The sequence below is a fragment of the Protopterus annectens genome, chromosome 4.part1 (genome assembly GCF_019279795.1).
Source record: "Protopterus annectens isolate FY-2018-M chromosome 4.part1, PAN1.0, whole genome shotgun sequence".
In the NCBI taxonomy this organism is placed as follows: Eukaryota; Metazoa; Chordata; order Ceratodontiformes; family Protopteridae; genus Protopterus; species Protopterus annectens.
The window spans coordinates 968,305,148-968,327,962 of record NC_056734.1 but is presented as its reverse complement, the minus strand read 5'-3'; the positions used below and the strand labels follow the sequence as shown (position 1 = coordinate 968,327,962).

The 22,815-nt window shown below is 38.0% G+C and overlaps 1 protein-coding gene across 1 annotated transcript in view; it reads left to right on the top strand.

Annotated features, from left to right (window-relative positions):
- Nucleotides 1-22,815, top strand: part of LOC122801137 (intestinal-type alkaline phosphatase-like) — a 457,280-nt gene that overhangs the window by 192,869 nt on the left and 241,596 nt on the right. The window contains exon 4 of the mRNA XM_044070678.1: nucleotides 8,642-8,814. Within this exon, the coding sequence (XP_043926613.1) occupies nucleotides 8,642-8,814 (173 nt within the window). The remainder of the gene's footprint in view (nucleotides 1-8,641; nucleotides 8,815-22,815) is intronic.

Sequence of the window (22,815 nt, the reverse complement as noted above, 5' to 3'; positions counted from 1 at the left end):
AAATGCAAGTACGTTTTCGTTTCAAAAACTTCCTCAGATGTGGGCTGGTAACTACATCAGTGCATATATATATATATATATATATATATATATATATATATATATATATACATCAATTAACATTTAATCCATCTAGTTAACCATTCTCTAATCCACTATGCAGTTGGTTAACTTTGATTTGAGTAACCTATTTATTCATATATTCATGTGGCAGACAGTCAAATGCCTTAACTAGGTGGTCAATATATATAATTATTATTGGAAGCCCAAAGTCTAAAGGCTTTTTCAACTACTCTCACCCATTAACCCTACCTCCAAATCCTGTTCTGACTCTCATTATCCAACAACATTTCCATCATGATGCAAACCTGAAACATAATCATGTGAAATATATAGTTCTGTCATAATTGTTGCTACATCTACTAATGGTCAATTAACTTTTTTTGTTGTTATATATTGTTATTTTCTGTTCTACTTTTGATTTGTACTGTTTACTGTTCTCTGTCCCACTTATTTATTTTTTTTAATTATTTCACTCAGGCAGTAAATTCATATGGTTAATTGTGGTCAGTATTTTACCTTGATAAACAAATGCAATTTAAAATAAAGCAACCAAAACAGGTTTGTAAATGTTCCCCAAGCATGTAAGGGTACATATTTTCTGATAGAGGCCATAACTCATTCGCTAAGAAATATATATTAGAGGGAAGAATAAGCTTAATATGCTTTGCTCAAACCTCTTCCAGAATGCTGATGTGAGACCATTTCCCTGCTGGTTCTTGATCAGGTCCATTCGGCCCTTTTATGAATGGGATGGATAATGGGTAATTTCAATTCATCAGGTACCAGTTCTTGTAATACTGATTTGAACGTGCTTCCAGTAGTTTGGTCAGGGCACCTTCCATTATATGATTGGAGTAGCCAAAAATATTATCAAGGCCCATCCTGATATTTCTATCTACTTTCTACTGAGTGACTTGGATAATGTTCTTGCTAATGAGAGGGTAACTTGCATCTTTGATACTAAATACCGCACTGTAATGTATGTGGGTCAGATTTACAGCTTCTCCAGCAAATTAAGTACTAAATGTTGATGGTGTTTGAGAAAATCTACAACTAGTATACCATCATATAAACTAGGACCCACTTTAATACAGCCTTTGGAAACAGGATTTATGTAATTAAAGAAATGTCTTATTGTCCTCTCTGTTTTCTCTTTTAAATGTACTTTTTAATAAATAAAATGCTGAGTGACTCTTTTACAGTGGGGTTAAATGTCTAAAACTTTCTGTTTGTATTTAACAGATCTTGCTTATTCTATTAAGGATTCAAAAAATGTTTAGTAACTGTTTCCATCCACTAAGAGGGAGACCTTGACATATACCACTTACACTTTGCCGTAGCTTCTATGAGTTCAACAGCATTCAACTTTCTGTAATAATATATATGATCTTGGGGGCACTGGTTATCATAAACTGTATTGTTGCAGGATCAGAATTTCCCAATGTTTTTATTGGACAGTTTTCAGGTTAGTAATACTGATAGGTTTTGATAAAACAACATCAAATACATTATTACCCAAGGTCAAAGAAGTTATCAAATGAAAAACCTTCAGGCCATGCATAATATATAAGAATTCAATGTCATTATGATTACCACAAATCACTGTGTTCCATGTAATAGAATGGTAGTTGAAATCCCCAAGAAAAAAAAAATAGGCATAGTATCCTAAAGATTCAACAGTTTATTTAAGCAGTGTTCATACATCGTAGCATTCATACAGGGGTGTTGATAACAGCAGCTGAGTTTTGTAATACTGGAAGATTTCTGAAGTTGAAATTGCCAACCAGAAGGAGTTTGCATTGCTTGTCTGTTGTCACAACTGGACAGTATTACAGACTAAAGCAATTAGTCCTCAAAACTGAGTTTCTTCCATTAGGCATTCATGTTTGACAAAAATCAGGAAAATATGTGTCCTAAGACTTCCAGGCTTCAGTTATTAATAGGATTTAAACACGGTGCAAATAGGCCAAGTATTTTAATTCATCATCTCTTTTTCTTTAAACCCCTTGCATTGTTTAAGTACATATGTTCTACACAGTCTCATTGTTCAGTATTTAATCTTCAGTCTTTTATGCTAACTGCATCAATTTCCGTTATGTGTTACATTCACTCTCTTTCATTACAATAACATCTTTTTCTTCTCACTCCCCTTTACGAAACTATTAACAGGACCATACTTATGTCTATCATTTCTCCCTAAATTACATTCTAAATATATGTCACAAGTACTGTATGTATGGTGTAAATATTGTTAGACTGTACTTATCTTTATAAGTCATTCCTTCTTCTTTACCAAACCTAAAGGTAATTTCTGTTCATAGGTTCATAGATTCATAGGTAGGTACTAGGCTATTGGCCCTAGGGCCTATACAAGCCTAGCCAAAATGGTACCCTGGCTTTCGCCACCCAATAAAATTATTTTCCTGTGCCCCTGTCAAGCAGAACCACAGAAGTGATCCCCGGGGTGAATTTCCTATTACCCATCCAATCATCAAGATTTTTCTTGAAGAGTGCTAATGAGGAGCTCTGTTTGACATAGATAGGTAGTCTGTTCCAGAGTATGGGAAGTCTCTGGGACAGGAATCTATCCCTCCAGCATGTTCTGTTTATTGTGGTGACAAGGTTTAGGTCCCTAGAGCGTGTAGCTCGGAGGGATTGGGATTTCTTTAAGTGGAGCATGTCCAACAGCTCTGGGTTTGACATAGCTTTGTATGTTAGGCAGAGATCGCCTCTGAGTAGGCAATATGTGACGGAGTAAAGCTGGAGTTTTTTGAGATGGTCTGCATAAGGCATCTGTTTGAGGCAAGTATTCCTCTTTGTGGGGTATTTTTGCGGCCTTTCCAGTTGTTGTAGATGTCTTGTGAGGTACATACCAAAAGGGGCATTGTACTCTATAATGTGTTGTCTTTATCATGCATTCTGTAATCATTTTATGACATTTGTCTTAGATTGTACCTGAAAAAAGGTCATTGCACCTGTTTGCTTATCTGGCTAATAAATGTTTAAGTAAGTAAAATATGTGACTTTTTAAAGTTATCATGAAGAGTTCACCTACCTAGGCAGTACTGTCAGACATGATGGAGGGGCAGACATAGACATCAAGGGCAGACTGAACAAGGCCAAGGATGTCTTCAGGATGCTGGACAACATGGGGAGGTCATCTCAGTACAGCAGCAACACCAAGTTTGGCTTTTCCAGAGTTGTCTTTTGTCCACACTATTCTATGGATCAGAATGCTAGCAAATGATAAAATCAATGTCACCAAACTGTCGGCCTTCCACACCAGTAACCTGAAAAGAATCCTGCTCATTTTCTGGTCATAAACCATCACCAATTATGGACTGCTCACCAGATGCAAGTAAGAGACTATGGTCACCACCATAATGAGAATAAGATGGAAATTGATTGAACATGTCATCAGAAGTAAACAAGACTCCGTCTCAACAACAACTTTCTACAGCATTCCAGAAGGCAAACAGAAGAGATGTATGCCAAGGAACACTTGAAGGTGAACTGTTGAAAAAGACCAGAAGACCACAGCTAGAGTACTGTATACAAACTTGCCCAAAACATGACAGCCAGCTTAATGGGTAGTAAGCAAGTATAAAGTTATCAAGTCTTATTGTTCAAGCTGAGTGTTCAGCCCAGGAAAGTTCACCCATAAAAATTCTGGATTTCTGCAAGAAGGTTGTCAGTAAAATAAGATCCTCTTGTATGACTCTGATGCAAGCAATCTTGTGAAAAGCGTAGTTTGCTCTAGGATAGTTTCTTCCCAAAGCTATTTTAGTATTCTAAAAACACAAAAAAAAACTTTAACCAATTGTTACAGTGCCTAGCCCTGGTGTATTGCAGACTGTTAACTTTGGTGATGGAAGAACCTCACAGAATGTGCTTAACGTTATGTTCAGGACACAGTTGTACAACTTATTTTAGTATTTTGTCATATGGTACTACACATAAAGCATTAACTCCAGCATCAGTTAGAATTTGTTTGCTATGGTATGGCCCCTTAAATAGTCTTAAAAGTAAACCTTTAATAGCATAAATTTGCAAACCCCCAAGATAAGATACATTTATTCTTTCTTTCTTTCTGCAGTGAAGTTAAGGGTCTGAAAATTTACTAAGCACTGAGTTCTCCAACATCAAAGTGTTATGGGGTCACTTTTCTAAAAGTGTAACAATAGGGGGTGGGGGTACTATTCTTAGTGCAGTAGAGTACTATGTTCCCCTGTGCTCATTTTCTTTTTCTTTCTTTTTCCCTGAAATAGCAGTTTATTTGAGGTCACTGTTGGTAGGCTATGGAATCTGCGGTGGTGCAGCGGTATTGTTGTTGCCTCACAGCAAAAAGTTCTCCTGTTTGATTCTCGGCTAGAGTGCGGGGAGTGCTTTCTGTGTGGAGTCTGCATGTCCTCCCCGTGGTTGGGTGGGCGTTCGAAAGACATGCGTAAATGGGTGTGCCTTCATTATAGGTTGAACGTCGAGCTGGCACTTCGGTGTTCATGAAAATCTACTGCCAATCATTAGCGGACCGGAGTTCCACTGTGGTGACCCCTAACTGGGGAAAAGCCAAAAGACAAACAACAACAACAACATTGTTGGTAGGCTATGGATGCAGTCATCTAGAATTATGGGTACAGTTAGAGTCCGGTCCATGCTTTCCCCACTAAAGTACTGTCAGGTGATTAATATCCAACAAACACTGAGGAGTAGTATTCATAATTCAGCACTGACTTTAGGCATCAAACTCTACTAAAGCAGCAATGACTGCTATAATTGTTCAGTATTACAGCCATCCTCACCCTCTACAGAATTTATTTTTTTTATTTTATTTACTTTATATGTGTTTACTTGGTGAGTGAAATGGCCTGAGGACCCATTTCATACACAACCCATGTAACATAATATGTAAGGTGCATTTATTAAGTACATAACAAAGACATTCCCGTAGTTTATAGAGGGGGGACGTGCGGAAGGATAATGAGAAAATATGTTGACACATATACATGAAATGTTGATAGTATGACATATATACATGAAATGTTGATAGCATGACACATATACATGAGATGCTGATAGCATGACACATATACATGAAATGTTGATAGCATGACATATATACATGAAATGATAGTATGACCCATTTACATGAAATGTTGATAGCATGACACATATACATGAGATGCTGATAGCGTGACACATATACATGAAATGTTGATAGCATGACATATATACATGAGATGTTGATAGCATTACATATATACATGAAATGATAGTATGACACATATACATGAAATGTTGATAGCATGACACATATACATGAGATGCTGATAGCATGACACATATACATGAAATGTTGATAGCATGACATATATACATGAGATGATAGCATGACATATATACATGAGATGTTGATAGCATGAATCATATACGTGAATCATATACATGAGATGTTGTTAGCATGACATATATACATGAAATGTTGATAGCATGACATATATACATGAGATGATAGCATGACATATATACATGAGATGTTGATAGCATGAATCATATACATGAATCATATACATGAGATGTTGTTAGCATGACATATATACATGAAATGATAGTATGACACATATACATGAAATGTTGATAGCATGACACATATACATGAGATGCTGATGGCATGACACATATACATGAAATGTTGATAGCATGACATAAATACATGAGATGATAGCATGACATATATACATGAGATGTTGATAGCATGAATCATATACGTGAATCATATACATGAGATGTTGTTAGCATGACATATATACATGAAATGATAGTATGACCCATTTACATGAAATGTTGATAGCATGACACATATACATGAAATGCTGATAGCATGACACATATACATGAAATGTTGATAGCATGACATATATACATGAGATGTTGATAGCATTACATATATACATGAAATGATAGTATGACACATATACATGAAATGTTGATAGCATGACACATATACATGAGATGCTGATAGCATGACACATATACATGAAATGTTGATAGCATGACATATATACATGAGATGATAGCATGACATATATACATGAGATGTTGATAGCATGAATCATATACGTGAATCATATACATGAGATGTTGTTAGCATGACATATATACATGAAATGATAGTATGACACATATACATGAAATGTTGATAGCATGACACATATACATGAGATGCTGATGGCATGACACATATACATGAAATGTTGATAGCATGACATATATACATGAGATGATAGCATGACATATATACATGAGATGTTGATAGCATAGCATGAATCATATACATGAATCATATACATGAGATGTTGATAGCATGACATATATACATGAGATGTTGATACCATGACATATATACATGAAATAATAGTATGACACATATACATGAAATGTTGATAGCACGACACATATACATGAGATGCTGATAGCATGACACATATACATGAAATGTTGATAGCATGACATATATACATGAGATGATAGCATGACATATATACATGAAATGTTGATACATGAGATGATAGCATGACACATATACATGAAATGTTGATAGCATGACGTATATACATGAGATGATAGCATGACATATATACATGAGATGTTGATAGCATGAATCATATACATGAGATGTTGATAGCATGACCTACTGTAAAAACAAATGTCTTTTGAAAGCTTGCAGTTCTTCTCTCTCTGTTCACTATCTATGGAGAATTAATTTATTTGTTGGTGTTTTATTTATTTATTTTGTTTTTTAAATTTATTGGCATTTGTTTACCAGGATAGTCCAACTGAGCACAGGGCCCTTTTTCAGGAGAGGCTCATGGAGAAAAGCTCCATCAGCATAACATACATTAAGTTTACAAAAGGTTACAAAACAAAAACAATACTTCTAAGGAAAACATGACTATTTACAGTTTATGATTAAAAGACAAAAAAGTGAGAAAGCAAAATGAAATAAAATACCTTGAACATTAACAACAGCTAAGTAGAGCAACTGCACTACAGAAATAAATTGATAGCATTTTATATCCTACAAACATTTCTAATGGCCTAAATAATTAGCAACAAGAGAGAGGGAGAGAGAGATAAAAGAGAGTAAGATAAATGTGAAGAATAAACAGTAAAATAAGTACAATGTCCACTACTAACATTAGCTTCTAGTAATAGGTGTTTGCCTATTGACTGGAGGGTTCTATTGATAGAGCAGTGATTAATTATGATGCCATTGCTGTGGCATTTGTCTGATTTGTAGATTAGGTTGTGAGTAGTGACTATTTAAGGGAAATATAGGGTTAGTCCATTAAAGCTGTTTAAGTTGTAGATATAAGCAATGGTGCATTCTATATGGCAAATTAACAGCAATGTTTTGATATATTAGTGTAACATTTTTTGAGTAGGTGGGATTGGGTGGCTTGTAGATTTAATTCCAGTCAAGAAAAGTAATGTGAAACAGTTTTTTTATATTTTTGAGTGTTTTTTCCTTGCTTACAGATTTATAATAATGGGAGCACCATATAGAAGGATGGGTAGTAGGTAAATGGTGACAGTTGTTTTCCTAGTGTCATATGTAAGTTATCCTACAGAGGGGATCAAAGTCAAATTTTAATATTTTGATCACTGATAGTTTCATATGTTCGTAGGTTAATACTATGCTGGCTACCCTTATGGGCAATTTCAAGCCCAGACAATTTAGATTTTTGTGCTTGAATTAACCTATCCCATTTGGTGTTACAATGTCCTTACCCATCCCTGGGTTCATTATATATTTCCTGTAATGAGAATAACTGGGATTGTACCATAGATAATTTGAGAGGACCCATGCATGGGATAAAGAATTAAGAGCTGCCTCTGACATTAGTAGTACAGAGGGCTGTCCTGGGATACATTTTCTGTTTTCCATCCAAAGATCCAAGTTGTACTTGAAAATGGACATGGATGAGCTTTGTATTACATGGGTGGGCATTCCGTTCCTGAGCTGTGGTATCCCTTACAAGATAAACCTGTCCCTCCCAGCCATTCTGTTGATGTTGGAGAAGAGGTTTAGATCCCTAGACTTGGGTATTTCTGATGCCATTTAACTTGCTGGTGTGCAGGAAATCCATCCATATCATCCATCCATATTATAATACTTAAAAGTTTTGTCTGGGTTACTAGTTCAGTTTTGGTACAGTTGGAAGAGGGTACGCTGAAGAGAGCCTTCTGGTGAAAGAAATTGATCTAGGTTATGGGCCTAGCACACGTCCGCTGTGCAACTGCTATTCTAAATGCTAGAGGTAAATAGAATTAGTTTAGATTTTTTGATGCTTAGAAGCAGCCGTAACCAGCAAACTGCAGAAAAGGGTATAGGATAAAGACCCAAGTAGAAATGAAATGTCTTCTGGTTGAAATATGCACAGTATTGTTAATACTAGCTTTTCAGTTATGAAGCTATACATTAAAATATGTGTGAACTGCTTAGAGTTCTAAAATGAAATGTTTCCTTTGAAATTTAAAATTTCCTATTTAAGCTTACTTTACTGTTCATTTTGTCCAGGGAAGTCAGTTGGTATTGTGACTACCACCCGTGTACAGCATGCATCTCCTGCAGGAGCATATGCCCACATTTCAGACAGAGACTGGTATGGAGATGCCGACATGCCAGCAGATGCCATATCATCTGGGTGCAAAGACATTGCTTATCAGCTTGTTCACAATGGGGACATTAATGTAAGTTATACATGCTTGTTTCTTGGCATCTCTGCCTTCATGCACGAGATCCAAATTTGCATTCAGACTTATTTAACAAAAGCCAGAAACTGCACATTTCTTGTACACTTTCTGTTGCTATATGTTCTCTAGATGAGATGTCTACTTTTAGCTGATGATACAGCAAATTTATTATGCTAATGCTTTACAAAAGCATACCTTCAATTTATTCTTCATAATTCAATTTTGATTGATGAAATTAACCTGGTATAGTGGGGTGTATCAATCTGCTGGAAGACTGTGCACTTGCAGTGTGTGTCATTTAAAGCCACATTTGTGAATAAAACTTACAATAGTTTCTAAGATTTTAAGAAAATTCTTGGAATTCCCACAGCTGGAAGAAATTAATTGACTATATTGTATATGCAAGAATTATATTGGTCAGAGTTGTACTTCAGCTCCTGCATGTGTTGCACATCTGTAGCAGAGGTGTAAAGGTGTGTGTGGCATCTTACTTCTTGGTTTTAATATTACATTCTGAATCCCAACTGTCTGAAGATGAGGAGAGAGAAGACTTGCACCATGAGCATATTGAAAAATAATTGCTGACAATTTTCTGTACCCAGGGGGTTGTACCTCCCAACATTTTTTTTCTAAATATTTCTACCACTGACTTTTCACAGTTGGTTCAAAGTGAAATTCTTGATCATTCCATCTTCAAACAGACATTGGAATATAACATGGATCCTCTGCTGCAAAGTAAGTGTGTACATTAACATTTTGAAATATAGAAGCTCTTAAGGCTTACTAACAGGATATTATACTATTTATACTATTCAATAAGTAACTGGAACTTATCCTCAGTTCTGGATACAAAATGCTTTACAAATAAATAATAAAAATAGAATAAATTTATAGCACTACAAGTGAAACTGAGAATGCCAAATAAAAAGAAAGAAACCACAAGGAATGTGCAAATGTTTGTCCGTGATGGAGAGCAAAGGGGTAGTACAACAATCCTAAATTACTTTGCGCCCTTCAGTCATCCATTGCTGGAAGCATGCATGTGACCATATGAGAACACACATGGTAGTGACACACAGTAGTTACAAGGAGCTTTAGGGAATATCAAAAGTGTCCCAGATAACCATATCATTGACCTCCACTGCTGGAAACATGTATGTGGTGGACACAAGTAGCTTACCATGTCCTAGGTAACCCTTTCATTGACATCCCTTGCTGGGAGCATGCATGTGATCATATGAGAACACAAACCATAGTGACACATGGTGAGGTGGACACAAGGAGCTTTAAGGAATAAAAAAAAGGGTACAAGATATCCATAGATATCCATATAATTGACATCCATTGCTGGATGCATGCATTTGACCATATGAGAACAAAGGCCACAATGAAACATAGTGCAGGGACTATAACAGTTGTACTAGTTAGGGGGAAACTGCTTTGCTGTTTTTGCATCTTTTAAAAAAGAGACATTTACAGGCTCCAAGCTATAGTCCTTGATAAGTCAGTGAGCCCTGAAATATTTCAGTGTGTGCTTTAAATCAAGCCAACACGTCCAGTTCAGTACAATTCAGTACAAGGATACTTTCTTTATTCAGACAAACAAAAAGGTATAAGCGCTTTCCTTCCAGAAATAAAAGCAGAAACTTCATCAGATACAAGGAAATTAAGGAAGTAAACTGTTTTAAATAGGAAATCTTACTTGACATCACTTCCTGGATTAGTGAAAACCACTCCCAAGTCTGAAACACTACACATAAGTGTTTCAGCACAAAACAGTATAAATGTCAAAATATAAAAATATATAAAAATATAAAAATACATATAAAAACTGATTGTGCAAATGTCAAAACCCTAAACTATGTATTATAAACACAAGAATAAATACATATTGACCTCAACAGTACTGGAGACTTTAAAGTTTACAATTAGACTGACATTTCCTTGAATGTAACTACTTGTGACCTCTTGGCAAAAGGTTTTATGTTTGTTCCTAGTCAATACTTAAACACTGTGAATACACTGGTTGATTTAAAACTTTATGTGAGGAAATTGAATTTACAGGTTTTGTTTCAAGGGGTAGAACAGGTATGTCAACCACTCAAGGTATCCAGTTCTTACAATCCCCCCAACCCATCCTATTTTAGCATCCTTTGAGAGAGTTTGTGAACTTGATATTAGAAATCTGGGTAACAGGTTTAGAAACAGTTTCAGTGGTAATTTAACTAAAGAAGAGAGAGATGAGCTTAATTGTTTGAAACAACGATATGGCATCAGAATAATGAAACCAGATAAAGGGGGTGGGGTTGTCATTATGAGAACTGATGACTATATCAACAAAATGAAATCTATCTTGGAGACAGATACTTAGTGTGAAAGTTCCTTAAATGAGTTAAATGGCACATTCAATAGAATAAGGGGGTACATCCAGGACTTCTTTATTGATGGTCTCATTTCAATCCACAAACTACATTATCTGACAATGGAATTTCCAATTGCACCCACAATTTTTGGTTTGCTGAAACTCCAAGAAAAACATTCAACAACCACCCATGCGTCCCATTATTGATGCCCGGGGAGCAATCACGCACCCCTTAGCCAAATTTCTGGATACTGAACTGAAAAAGTTACTTTTGGATGAACCCCACTTATGTATTGATTCCTGGGACTTCTTAAATAAATCAATAACACTTGTTTTAGGTCCAAGTTTTTATTTATTACAATTGATGTAGTAGATTTATATTCTGTCATCCCACATTCCATCGGGGAGGAATGGTTTTGTGATTATTTGTTTTCTAAGGGAATACCCCAGGACAAAATCAATATATACGAACAGATTTTGAATTTGGTGCTGATAAGCAACTTTATCTTGTTTGACAATCAGTATTATTTACAAACACAAGGGGTGCTATGGGTTCAGCATGTGGGGGGGTTGTACGCCAATATCGTCATGTTGGAATGGGAAAAACATACTTTGAAACAATCAACATATTTCCGATTCTGTCATACTTACATGAGGTATTTGGATGACATGTTTATTTTATGGAAAGGCCCTAGGGACCAAATTGTTGAATTCATTAACTATATTAACAACTCAACCTCCTTTTTGAGGTTCACATATAGTGTTAATGCATGTGAAAATTACTATCTTGAGGTTTTGTTAAAGAAAGATCTGGAACAACAGAGATTTGTGGCTGAAATTTTCAGAAAAGAAACCTATTCCAATAGTTTTCTGCATTTCGACAGCTGCCACCCATTCACTTAGAAACATGCAGTTATTAAGGGGCAATTTGTGAGTGCAGCACGAAACCCAGCCACTGGGGATGCACAAGCCAGTGCATTTCTTTATGCCGGTCCCAAGCCCGGATAAATGGGGAGGGTTGCTTCAGGAAGGGCATCCGGCGTAAAACTTCGCCAAATCTTTTCATGCAGTCACCAGTTAATATTTCCATACCAGATCGGTCGAGGCCCGGGCTAACAGCGACCACCACCAGTACTGTTAGCCAACAGGGTGCTGGCTGAAATTGGGCTACTGTTGGCCGAAGGAGGAGAAAAGGCAGAAGGCATGGCTGAAGGCAGGAAGAGAGGAGAAAGGCTAGGACTGTGGTAGTGAGGGTCGGAACTTTGAATGTTGGCAGTATGACTGGTATAGAGAGAGAACTAGCTGATATGATGGACAGAAGGAAGGTTGGTATATTGTGTGTGCAAGAGACCAGATGGAAGTGGAGTAAGGCTAGGTGTATCGGAGGTGGGTTCAAATTGTTTTATCATGGTGTGGATGGGAGGAGAAATGTCGTAGGAGTTATTCTGAAGGAACAATATGTGAAGAGTGTTTTGGAGGTGAAAAGGGTGTCGGATAGAGTGATGTTTATGAAGCTGGAAATTGATGGTGTAATGATGAATGTTGTTAGTGCATATGCTGCACAAGTTGGGTGTGCAATGGATGAGAAAGAAAAATTTTGGAGTGAATGGGATGAAGTGGTGATGACTGTACCCAAGGGTGAGAGAGTGGTGATTGGAGCAGATTTAAATGGGCATGTTGGTGAAGGGAACAGTGGGGATGAGGAAGTGATGGGTAGGTATGGTGTTAAACAAAGGAATGCAGAAGGTCAGATGGTAGTGGATTTTGCGAAAAGGATGGATATGGCTGTGGTGAATATGTATTTTAACAAGAGGGAGGAGCATAGGGTGACATACAAGAGTGGAGGAAGATGCACACAGGTGGATTATATCTTATGTAGGAGGGCCAGTTTGAAGGAGATTGGAGACTGTAAAGTGGTGGCCGGAGAAAGTGTAGTTAGGCAGCATAGGATTGTGTTTTGTAGGATGACGTTGGTGATCAAGAAGAGGAGGAGGAGTGTGAGGGCAGCACCAAGGATCAAATGGTGGAAATTGAAAAAGGGCAATTGTGAGGTGGAGTTCAGGGATGAGTTAAGACAGGCACTGGGTGGCAGTGAAGAGTTACCAAATAGCTGGGTAACTACAGCAGAGCTAGTAAGGAAGATGGCTAGAAAGGTATTTGGTATCACATCGGGACAGAGGAAGGATGACAAGGAGACATGGTGGTGGAATGAGGAAGTACAGAAGAGTATACAGGCAAAGAGGTTGGCAAAGAAGAAGTGGGATTGTCAGAGAGATGAAGAAAGTAGACAGAAGTATAAGGAGATGAGGTGCATGGCAAAGAGAGGTGGTGAAGGCTAAGGATAAGGCATATGAAGAGTTGTATGAAAGGTTGGACACTAAGGAGGGAGAAAAGGACCTGTACTGATTGGCTAGACAGAGGGACCGAGCTAGGAAAGATGTGCAGCAGGTAAAGGTGATAAAGGATAATGAGGGAAACATACTCACAAGCGAGGAGAGTGTGTTGAGGAGATGGAAAGAGTACTTTGAGGGGTTGATGAATGAAGAGAATGAGAGGGAGAGAAGGTTGGATGATGTAGGGATAGTGAATCATGAAGTACAGTGGATTAGCAAGGAGGAAGTAAGGATAGCTATGAAGAGAATGAAGAATGGAAAGGCTGTTGGCCCAGATGACATACCTGTGGAAGCATGGCAGTGGAGTTTTGGTACCAATTTTTAAGAATAAGGGTGATGTGCAGAGCTGTAGTAACTACAGAGGGATTAAATTGATCAGTCACAGCATGAAGTTATGGGAAAGAGTAGTGGAAGCTAGGTTAAAAAGGGATGTGATGATTAGTGAACAGCAGTATGGTTTCATGCCGGGAAAGATGCAATGTTTGCTCTGAGAGTGTTGATGGAGAAGTACAGAGAATGTCAGAAGGAGTTGCATTGTGTTTTTGTAGACTTGGAGAAAGAATATGACAGGGTGCCTAGAGAGGAGTTGTGGTATTGTATGAGGAAGTCAGGAGTGTCAGAGAAGTATGTAAGAGGTGGTACAGGATATGTACGAGGTAGTGTGACAGCGGTGAGCTCTGCGGTGGGAGTGACGGATGCATTTAAGGTGGAGGTGGGGTTACATCAAGGATCAGCTCTGAGCCCTTTCTTATTTGCAATGGTGATGGACAGGTTGACAGACGAGATCAGACAGGAGTCCCCATGGACTATGATGTTTGCAGATGACATTGTGATCTGTAGTAAGAGTAGGGAACAGGTGGTGGAGACCCTGGAGAGATGGAGATATGCTCTACAGAGAAGAGGAATGAAGGTCAGCAGGACTAAGACAGAATATATGTGTGTGAATGAGAGGGAGGATAGAGGAATGGTGAGGATGCAAGTAGTAGAGGTGGCAAAGGTGGATGAGTTTAAATACTTGGGATTAATAGTTTAGAGTAACGGTGAGTGTGGAAGAGAGGTGAAGAAGAGAGTACAGGCAGGATGGAGTGGGTGCAGAAGAGTGTCAGGAGTGATTTGTGACAGATGAGTACCTGTAAGAGTGAAAGGGAAGGTCTGCAAGAGGATAGTGAGACCAGCTATGTTATATGGGTTGGAGACAGTGGCATTGACAAAAAGGCAGGAGTTTGAGCTGGATGTGGCAGAGTTAAAGATGTTAAGATTTGCACTGGGTGTGACGAGGGTGGACAGGATTAGGAATAAGTATATTAGAGGGTCAGCCCAGGTTGGAAGGTTTGGAGACAAAGCCAGAGAGGCAAGATTACGTTAGTTTGGACATGTGCTGAGAAGGGATGCGGAGTATATTGGGAAAAAGATGCTAAGGATGAAGCTACCAGGTAACAGGAAAAGAGGAAGGCCTAAGATAAGGTTTATGGATGTGGTGAGAGAGGACATGCAGGTGGTTGGTGTGACAGAGCAAGATGTAGATGACAGGAAGAAATGGAAACAGGTGATCCGCTGTGGCGACCCCTAACAGGAACAGCCGAAAGAAGATGATGATGTGAGTGCAGCACGAATGGTGACAACTTGGATAGGTTTCACCAGAGAATGCCTTAACTTGAAGGAAATGTTCTTGAGAAGAGGTTATCCCCCCAATTTAATTGACAACATCATGACGAAGGTTAGTGAGAAAAGACAATGCAGGTATTTTGCACTAATTTGGGCAGCCCTAATACTGACCATCCTGATTTGACTGGGTTGAACATAACTGAAACAGTCACGGACACAGTTGTGAATGACCAGACAATTGTCTATAATCAGGAAATATATAGGGGGCACCATTCCTCTGGGTCTGAAGTAACTAATTACCACACAAGTTTTTCAACTGTCTTCTCAAATGATGCATACACTATTAAAGATATTCTGTGTAAGAATTGGAATTTGAGGAGTAGTGACAGAGAATTTTTTAAAATCTTAAGAGAAAAACCTGTGTGTGTTTTCAAGAAGGGCCCTAACTTGAAGAACATTTTCAAATGTAATATTGATGGAATCTATAGGAAGGGTCAGATGATTAAGTGCGGGGCATGTAAATTTTGCCCTTTCATTTTGGAAGTCAGTGAATGTGAAATTAATAGAACGAAAAGAAAAATACCTGAGAGGTGTAGTTGTTTAACTGAAAGAGTGGTCTATTGTGCTTTATGTTCCTTTTGCCCATGTTTTTATGTGGGGAAGATGGAACGTAAGCTTAAAAATATGATCAGCGAGTACCTTAGGAATATAAGGGATACTAGTGAAATGAATGCACTTGCTAGACACATTAGTGAGTACAACAATCACTTGTTCAAATCTGTAGTACTTGAAGTACAAAAAAGACATAACTGGGGGGCAGCCTGGCCATATTTACTCGAACAAGCCGAGTGCTATGGCAATTACGACTTGAAGCCACTCATGGACCAGGCTTAAATGACAGCCTTTCCATAAGCAGTCTGCTTAAATTGAGGGCTCTTGAGAGGTGAAACATTCCCTTTAGATATGGATATGGTACAAAAATGTTTTTTTTTTTTTTTAATGGTCTTCATACCTGTTATATGTTTATATAAATGAAATGTATTCATTTGTTCCTAATGAATGTTTAACTATATGCATATTTTACTTACATGTTTTTATATACATATATATTTTTTTCAAAAGCATCTTAAAAGCATTTTTATATATACACATATTTACATTTTTATTCTTGTGTTTATAATACATAGTTTAGGGTGTTGGCATTTGCACAATCGGTTTTTATATGTATTTTTTATATATTTATATATTTTTATATTTTGACATTTATACTGTTTTGTGCTGAAACATTTATGTGTAGTGTTTCAGACTTCTGTTCCAGAAGACTGTTTTAGACTTGGGAGTGGTTTTCACTAATCCAGGAAGTGATGTCATGTAAGATTTCCTATTTAAAACAGTTTACTTCCTTAATTTCCTTGTATCTGATGAAGTTCCTGCTTTTATTTTTGGAACGGAAGCGCTTTGTACTGAACTGGACGTGTTGGCTTGATTTAAACACACATTGGAATATTTCAGGGATCACTGGCTCTCATTGTCTGCATACTGCTTGTGCAACGATTTTCTTGGTGGTTTGTGCATTTTTCATCTTTTACTAGTCCTTGATAAGTGTTTAACAAACTTGGGCATATCCTGACTCCGACTTAATATGTGTCTGGCAAATCAAGCTTCACATTCTGTACTCAAAATATATCACAGCTGTCTTCAAATTCCAATGCACCCAATCACTTATGCAATATTTTGGTGGCTAAGAATGCATGAACAGTCTCAGTGTGAAGGAAGAACTGATTCCAATAGGGCAGGTGCTGTGCATATCTGAACTGGACCGCTAGGAGCAAAATAGCAGAGTAATTCCAACAAATAACAGAATATTTGAATGCATTCACAGGGGGGTAGAGCTAATAAACAAAGAGATAATGTTTCCATTCTGCAGGGCCATGTTCAGACCATACTCTGAGTACAATGTTCAGTTCCTATGGCCATAAGAGTAAAAGAGCATCAAGCTGCTTTGTGAAATCCAGGAGTAAACTACTACAAAGGTCTATGGGATGAAGTAGAAAGAATATGTTCATAGGTTCATATGCGTGTACTAGGCTAATGGCCCTGGAGCCTTTACAAGCCTAGCCCATAGAAGTTCCTTGGCATCGTACCACCCAACGTAAGTTCCCAGTGCCTCTATCAAGTAGAGCCACTGGAGTGATCCCCAGAGTGAACTTTCTATTTCCCACCACTCATCAAGATTTCTCTTGCAGAGGGCCAATGAGGTATTCATATGTATGTAAATATGTGTATGGGAAGTCTATTCCAGACCATGGACAGTCTCTGGGTTATGAACCTGTCCCTCCAGCATGTTCTGTTAATTGTGGTAATGAGGTTGAGGCTTCTGGAGCATGTGGTGCAGAAGGATTGGGATTTCGTTAGATGTAGCATTTCTAATAGTGCTGGGTCAGACATGGTTTTGTAAGTCAAGCAGAGATTGCCTCTTAGTAGATGATATGAGACAGAGAATAGCTGGTGTTTTTTGAGTCTGTCCATGTAAGGCATGTGTTTAAGGCCTAGGATCCTGTTTGTGAGGTAATTTTGTGGCCTTTACAGCTGTTGCATATGTCTGGTGAGGTACATGCCAAATGGGGCATTATACTCAATGACTGGCCTAATGAGTGAATAGTAGAAACAGAGAGATGATGACCTCTTTCTTCCTGCATGCAAAATCCTTGTTAATGAGATGTGCCACATAGAAGGACTTTCTGACAACAGTGGCAATGTGGTCGAAGGAGAGATTGCTGTCAGCCTGTGTCCCCAGATCTCTTATAACGCCTTCAGTGCTTAGTGGGCTCCCATCAATGTGGTAATTAGTGAGAACTGAGTTTTTCCCAAAGGGGATGATGACGCATTTTTTGGCATTAAGCTTAAGGCCATGGTTTCAACACCAGTCATTGGTCTCAATGAGGCCTTTCTGTAGGATGTCTACATCACTTGGGATTTAATAATGGCTCCCAGCTTACAGCCATCTGTGAACTAGGTCAGTCAGAGTACCTCCATGTTGGCCTGATCTTCTGAGAAGTAGATGCCAAACAGGAGTGGACCTGGACCAATCCCTGTGGGACTCTGCTTGTGACTGGTCAGCAGTCTGACTTGGAGTCTGCTACTTTCACACTGTGGGTTCTATCTGTGAGCCAATATGCAACCCACCAAGTGATATAGGGGTTGATGCCTAGTTGGGCGAGTTTATCAATAATCCCCGAGTAGGGAATGGTATCAAAGGCCTTGGCCAGATTGAGGTAGGCTGTATGAACTGCCTTGCCTTCATCCACAGCTCTGGTGACTGACTCAAAGAAGTCAATCAGGTTGAGCAGGCATGATCTACCTTTCACAAAAACAAATTGCATGTGATCTAGAATTTGGAGATTCTCTATATCCTTGTTAATTAGGTCAATGATGATGTGCTCCATAGCCTTACATATCAGACTCGTCAGGCTAATGGGGCAATAATTTCCAGGGTCTGTAGTCGCTCCCCCTTTATCCCCTTTATGGAGAAGGATGAATGTAGCAGTGCGGGATTCAGTAGGGACAAAGCCTGAGGTGAGGCTGTGATTGAACAGGGCACACAGATGTGGTGCCAATTCACTTTGTAGTTCATGTAGAACACATCCAGAGATATTGTTTGTCGGGTCCCATGGAAGCTATATTCTTCACCTTGGACAATGCAGCTTTAACCTGTGCTCCAGTAATGCTGGGCACCTGGCATTCCTCCGGTATTGTGATTGGTCCTTTGTGGGGGGGGGTAAAGTTGGCACTAAATCTGTCAGCCAGTATGTTGGCAATATCTGTTGGCTCGATATAGGAGGTGCCATTGTGCAGTAACTCAGAGCAAACCTGGGTATTGCCGTGGAGATTCTTGATATAACTATAGAAGGCTTTGTGGTATTTTTTTAGTGTCTGCCGTAATTCTGCCTTCATAGCTGGCTTTAGAGGTTTTGATGAGGGATCTTGCCTTTTTGTTGAGGCTAATAAGGGAGTTTTTCCAGTCTTGGGAGTTCACCTTTTTTGCAGCAGTTTCTTCCTTCTGTTGTAGATTTTATTAATGGCAGGGGACCACCAGATTTGCTTCCTTTTTTTGGAGGAGAGCGTCTTGGTTCTGTTGGGTATGGCTAGTTCCATGCATTTATGTACGTGTTCATCCGGTGCATTGGTGTATGACTCGGCAGTCATGCATATGTCCGCAAGCTTGAGGAGCTACAGCTCACATGAGCACAGAAGAGTCTGAAGGAATGTGACATTGGTGCCCGAAATCAAGCCAGGGAGATGAGTAAGGATCATTCTGAACATGCTGACCAGAGAGTGAAGGAGAGGACACAAAGATCAGATTGTATGGACTAATCATTTCCTGTATATCTGAAAGAGGTTTGATTACCTATGGAATACACTACTGGAATGGGCGATGTAGAAGGAATACACAGAACGTTCAAGACAGCGAGGGACACTGGAAGGGTTAAGGAGGGACTGGAGGAGAGGTAGAATATTAAGGCTCTTTAAAGGGCAGACTAAACAGGCTTGGGAGACATACAATAGTTCATGCCCATTTTTGGGAAACCACATCCCTGTGAAAATTAGAAATCACAATTGTATAGTTTATCCTTTCCATGATGTACAGTAAGCTCAGAGACAGGTGATATACAGGTAGAGGATGTAGAGGCAAAGTCTTCACATTGAAACTAAATATGGGTTCAGCCCCAAAGCATTACAAATCTTTTAAAATATCCACTTATGCATCTTTATGCTTTCACAGTTTTTGATAAGGTCATTTCTGTTTCACTTGTCTGCTCATTTTTTTTTTTTGCTACACACTATCCCCTCTGGCTAACAGGTTATGCTTCTCTCCAGTTTTACATTATTTGGATGTAAACTTTAGTGCGGTAATATAAACAGCTATAGTCTTTCTCCTTCATTGTAATAATGAATGATGCATGAAAGAAATATCTTTGCTAGGCTCACAACAATTCCTTAATGTTTCCATTATTTCTGCTACACTGTCTTTTCTGCTAATTGAAATGCAAAAGTATTACATAATAATAAGATGTTTATTTTAGGAGTAGTCCAGGCAAGATATCTGGATGCTGAGCTGGGCCTTCTTATAGGGCCAATACGGGGATCTGAATGAAGAGATGAAAGGGGTCTGAATGGGGAGATGAAATCACAAGGAAAGGAGAATAGCATTTTTGGAACTGAATTAATACACGAGTCTTGATGAGTACCTCCACATGGTAGAAAACATAGGCTGTGTTTTATATGTCATGGTAAAAGGTAGGTCAAAAACTAAAAAAAGAAGACTGCATGCATAGGTTCCTAGACAAAAAATGTGTCTGCTCCTAATGTATGAATTGGTGCAAGGACTGGAAAAGAAGGCAGTATAGAATCTTCAGGACATGGAAATATTCTAAATACAAGGTTAGAAAACGCTTAGGGATAGAGTGGTCCTCTATGGTAGAAGGAAAAAGTACCTCACAAAAACCATAAACACTGATAAAAAAGAGATATACAATGATTCAATGGACTGTTGTGGATAAGGAAGCCATTATGTATTGTTGCTATTTCACAGAATGCCCAGAATTTGAGACAATGGATATTTAGTAATAGTGAGAGAGAAATTATAAGAAAGAAAAGTTCTTGCACAACAAAAAACATCAAAACATCAAAAGCTAAGGATAAAAAATTATGCTCCTTAATATAAATTTCAGTATAAACACTATATAGACAAAGAACCATTGGGCCTCCTGGAAAACGAAGTAACTGAAAAAGTGATAAAATATAAAGAACTACAACCAGAGTTTTTGAAAGGTATAAAAGAGAAATATGTACATGGCAAAGAAAAAGAGTTTTGAAATGGTGTAATGTATACACAAACAAAAGATAAAGCCAAACTAATTAACACACACAGAAAACTGCATCTCTAACTATATTTGAGGAGAAATACAGACAAAGACACACGAATATGTAAACTTTCACAATATAAAAAAATAAGATCACAAAGGGGGGGGGGTTATAGAAAAGAAGATTAGTAAAGAAAATGTTAAACAGAAAATGAAGTGGCGGACCATCTGCAAAGTGAAGGATTTAGTTTGGAAACTCCAACAGAAGCAGTGTGGCAACACAATGGAACAGTGGATCCCAACATGTAGGAGCAGCAGGTGGAGCAACTTACAGCTGAAGAGAGTTTGACACAGGGCTGTGTTCTGCAGCCTTATGTAGGAGACCTGTACAAAAGTCTAGCTGAAGTTTACAGCAAAGATGGAAACATGAAACAGTAGCATCCCTGACACAGGTAGTTTTGCAATATGATGGGCCACTGGGTCCAGATATTAAGGAGCAACAGATGAAGCAGGGTGCATTTGAAGAAGATATGTCACAGGATGATGTTCTCAAACCTTCTTTTGGAGACTCAGGAAACAAAGAGCAAAAAAGATGCTCTCAGTCCAGAAGAAAATGATCTAAGGGAAAACATGCTTGACTTAATGGAGATGAAATGTCATATTAAAATAGATGAAAGAAACCAATTATAGATAGATACACTCAGTGTAAATACACAAAATGGTATGAAGGGAAATTCATGTGATATAACAGAAATAAATAGGATATATTATTGTGCAGCTAAACTAATAACAGATGTATATGTAGCCATAACAATGTAGAGTAACAAGGGGAAGGAAGGGAACAGGCAGAATCCCGCTGTGGAACCATTACTTAACGCCTACACTAAGTGTACACAATCTGTAGTCAAGAACATCCCCACCACATGTTTGTGCTTATTAGTCACTCAAAAAGATTACACTAAGTATACTTGTAGTCTGCACTTTGTGGTAACGTTTAAGAATCTCCCTCAATATTTAAGTCTGCAAGAGAATCAGTAGGAAACTTATAATTAGGAAGAAGGTGTGAGTTATGCGTGTGCTGTCTGTTTACTCTGAATGGTGTACACTTAGTGTAGGTGTTAATGAATCCCATGGAAGAAGTATTACTGTTGGAAGAATACAGAAAATGAACCGTATCATCAGGTATCATTAGAAAGATCGACATGTTAAGAACAACATACAGTAACAAAACAAAACAGGATTTTTCCTATACCATTTTCAATAATCAACTTAAAATATCAGGACAAGCAGGAAAACCTTAAAGGGTATGTAGAGGAATTAAAAAAAAAAGTGCAAAATAAGCAAGTCAATAATAACCCCAAAAGGTTTTATAGGAAATTGTAAAATAAACCAAGAGGAACTGAAATATCTAAAAAAAGAAGAAGAAATAGGTTCATTTTGGAGAAATATTTATTAAGACCTTGTTGAACATAACAAAGATACAGAATGTATAGAATAATTAAAATAATGCAGATTATATGAAATGGGATTAAGTAAAAGACAGAAATTGAGTAAAAATTAATAAAAACTCTTAAATTAGAAAACCCTGGGCTTAGATGCAGTGTCTAAGTTTTGACTGAAGGCATTACACAAAGATTTAACCCTAAGAACTAATTACTTATGTGCTCATCCCAAACAGACAGCAACTTGGGTAACAGAAAAGTGATACTCCTTCTTAAGAGTGAACCTGCAAGCCATCCTAAGAACTAAGGACTAATAAAATAAATAAACTTGT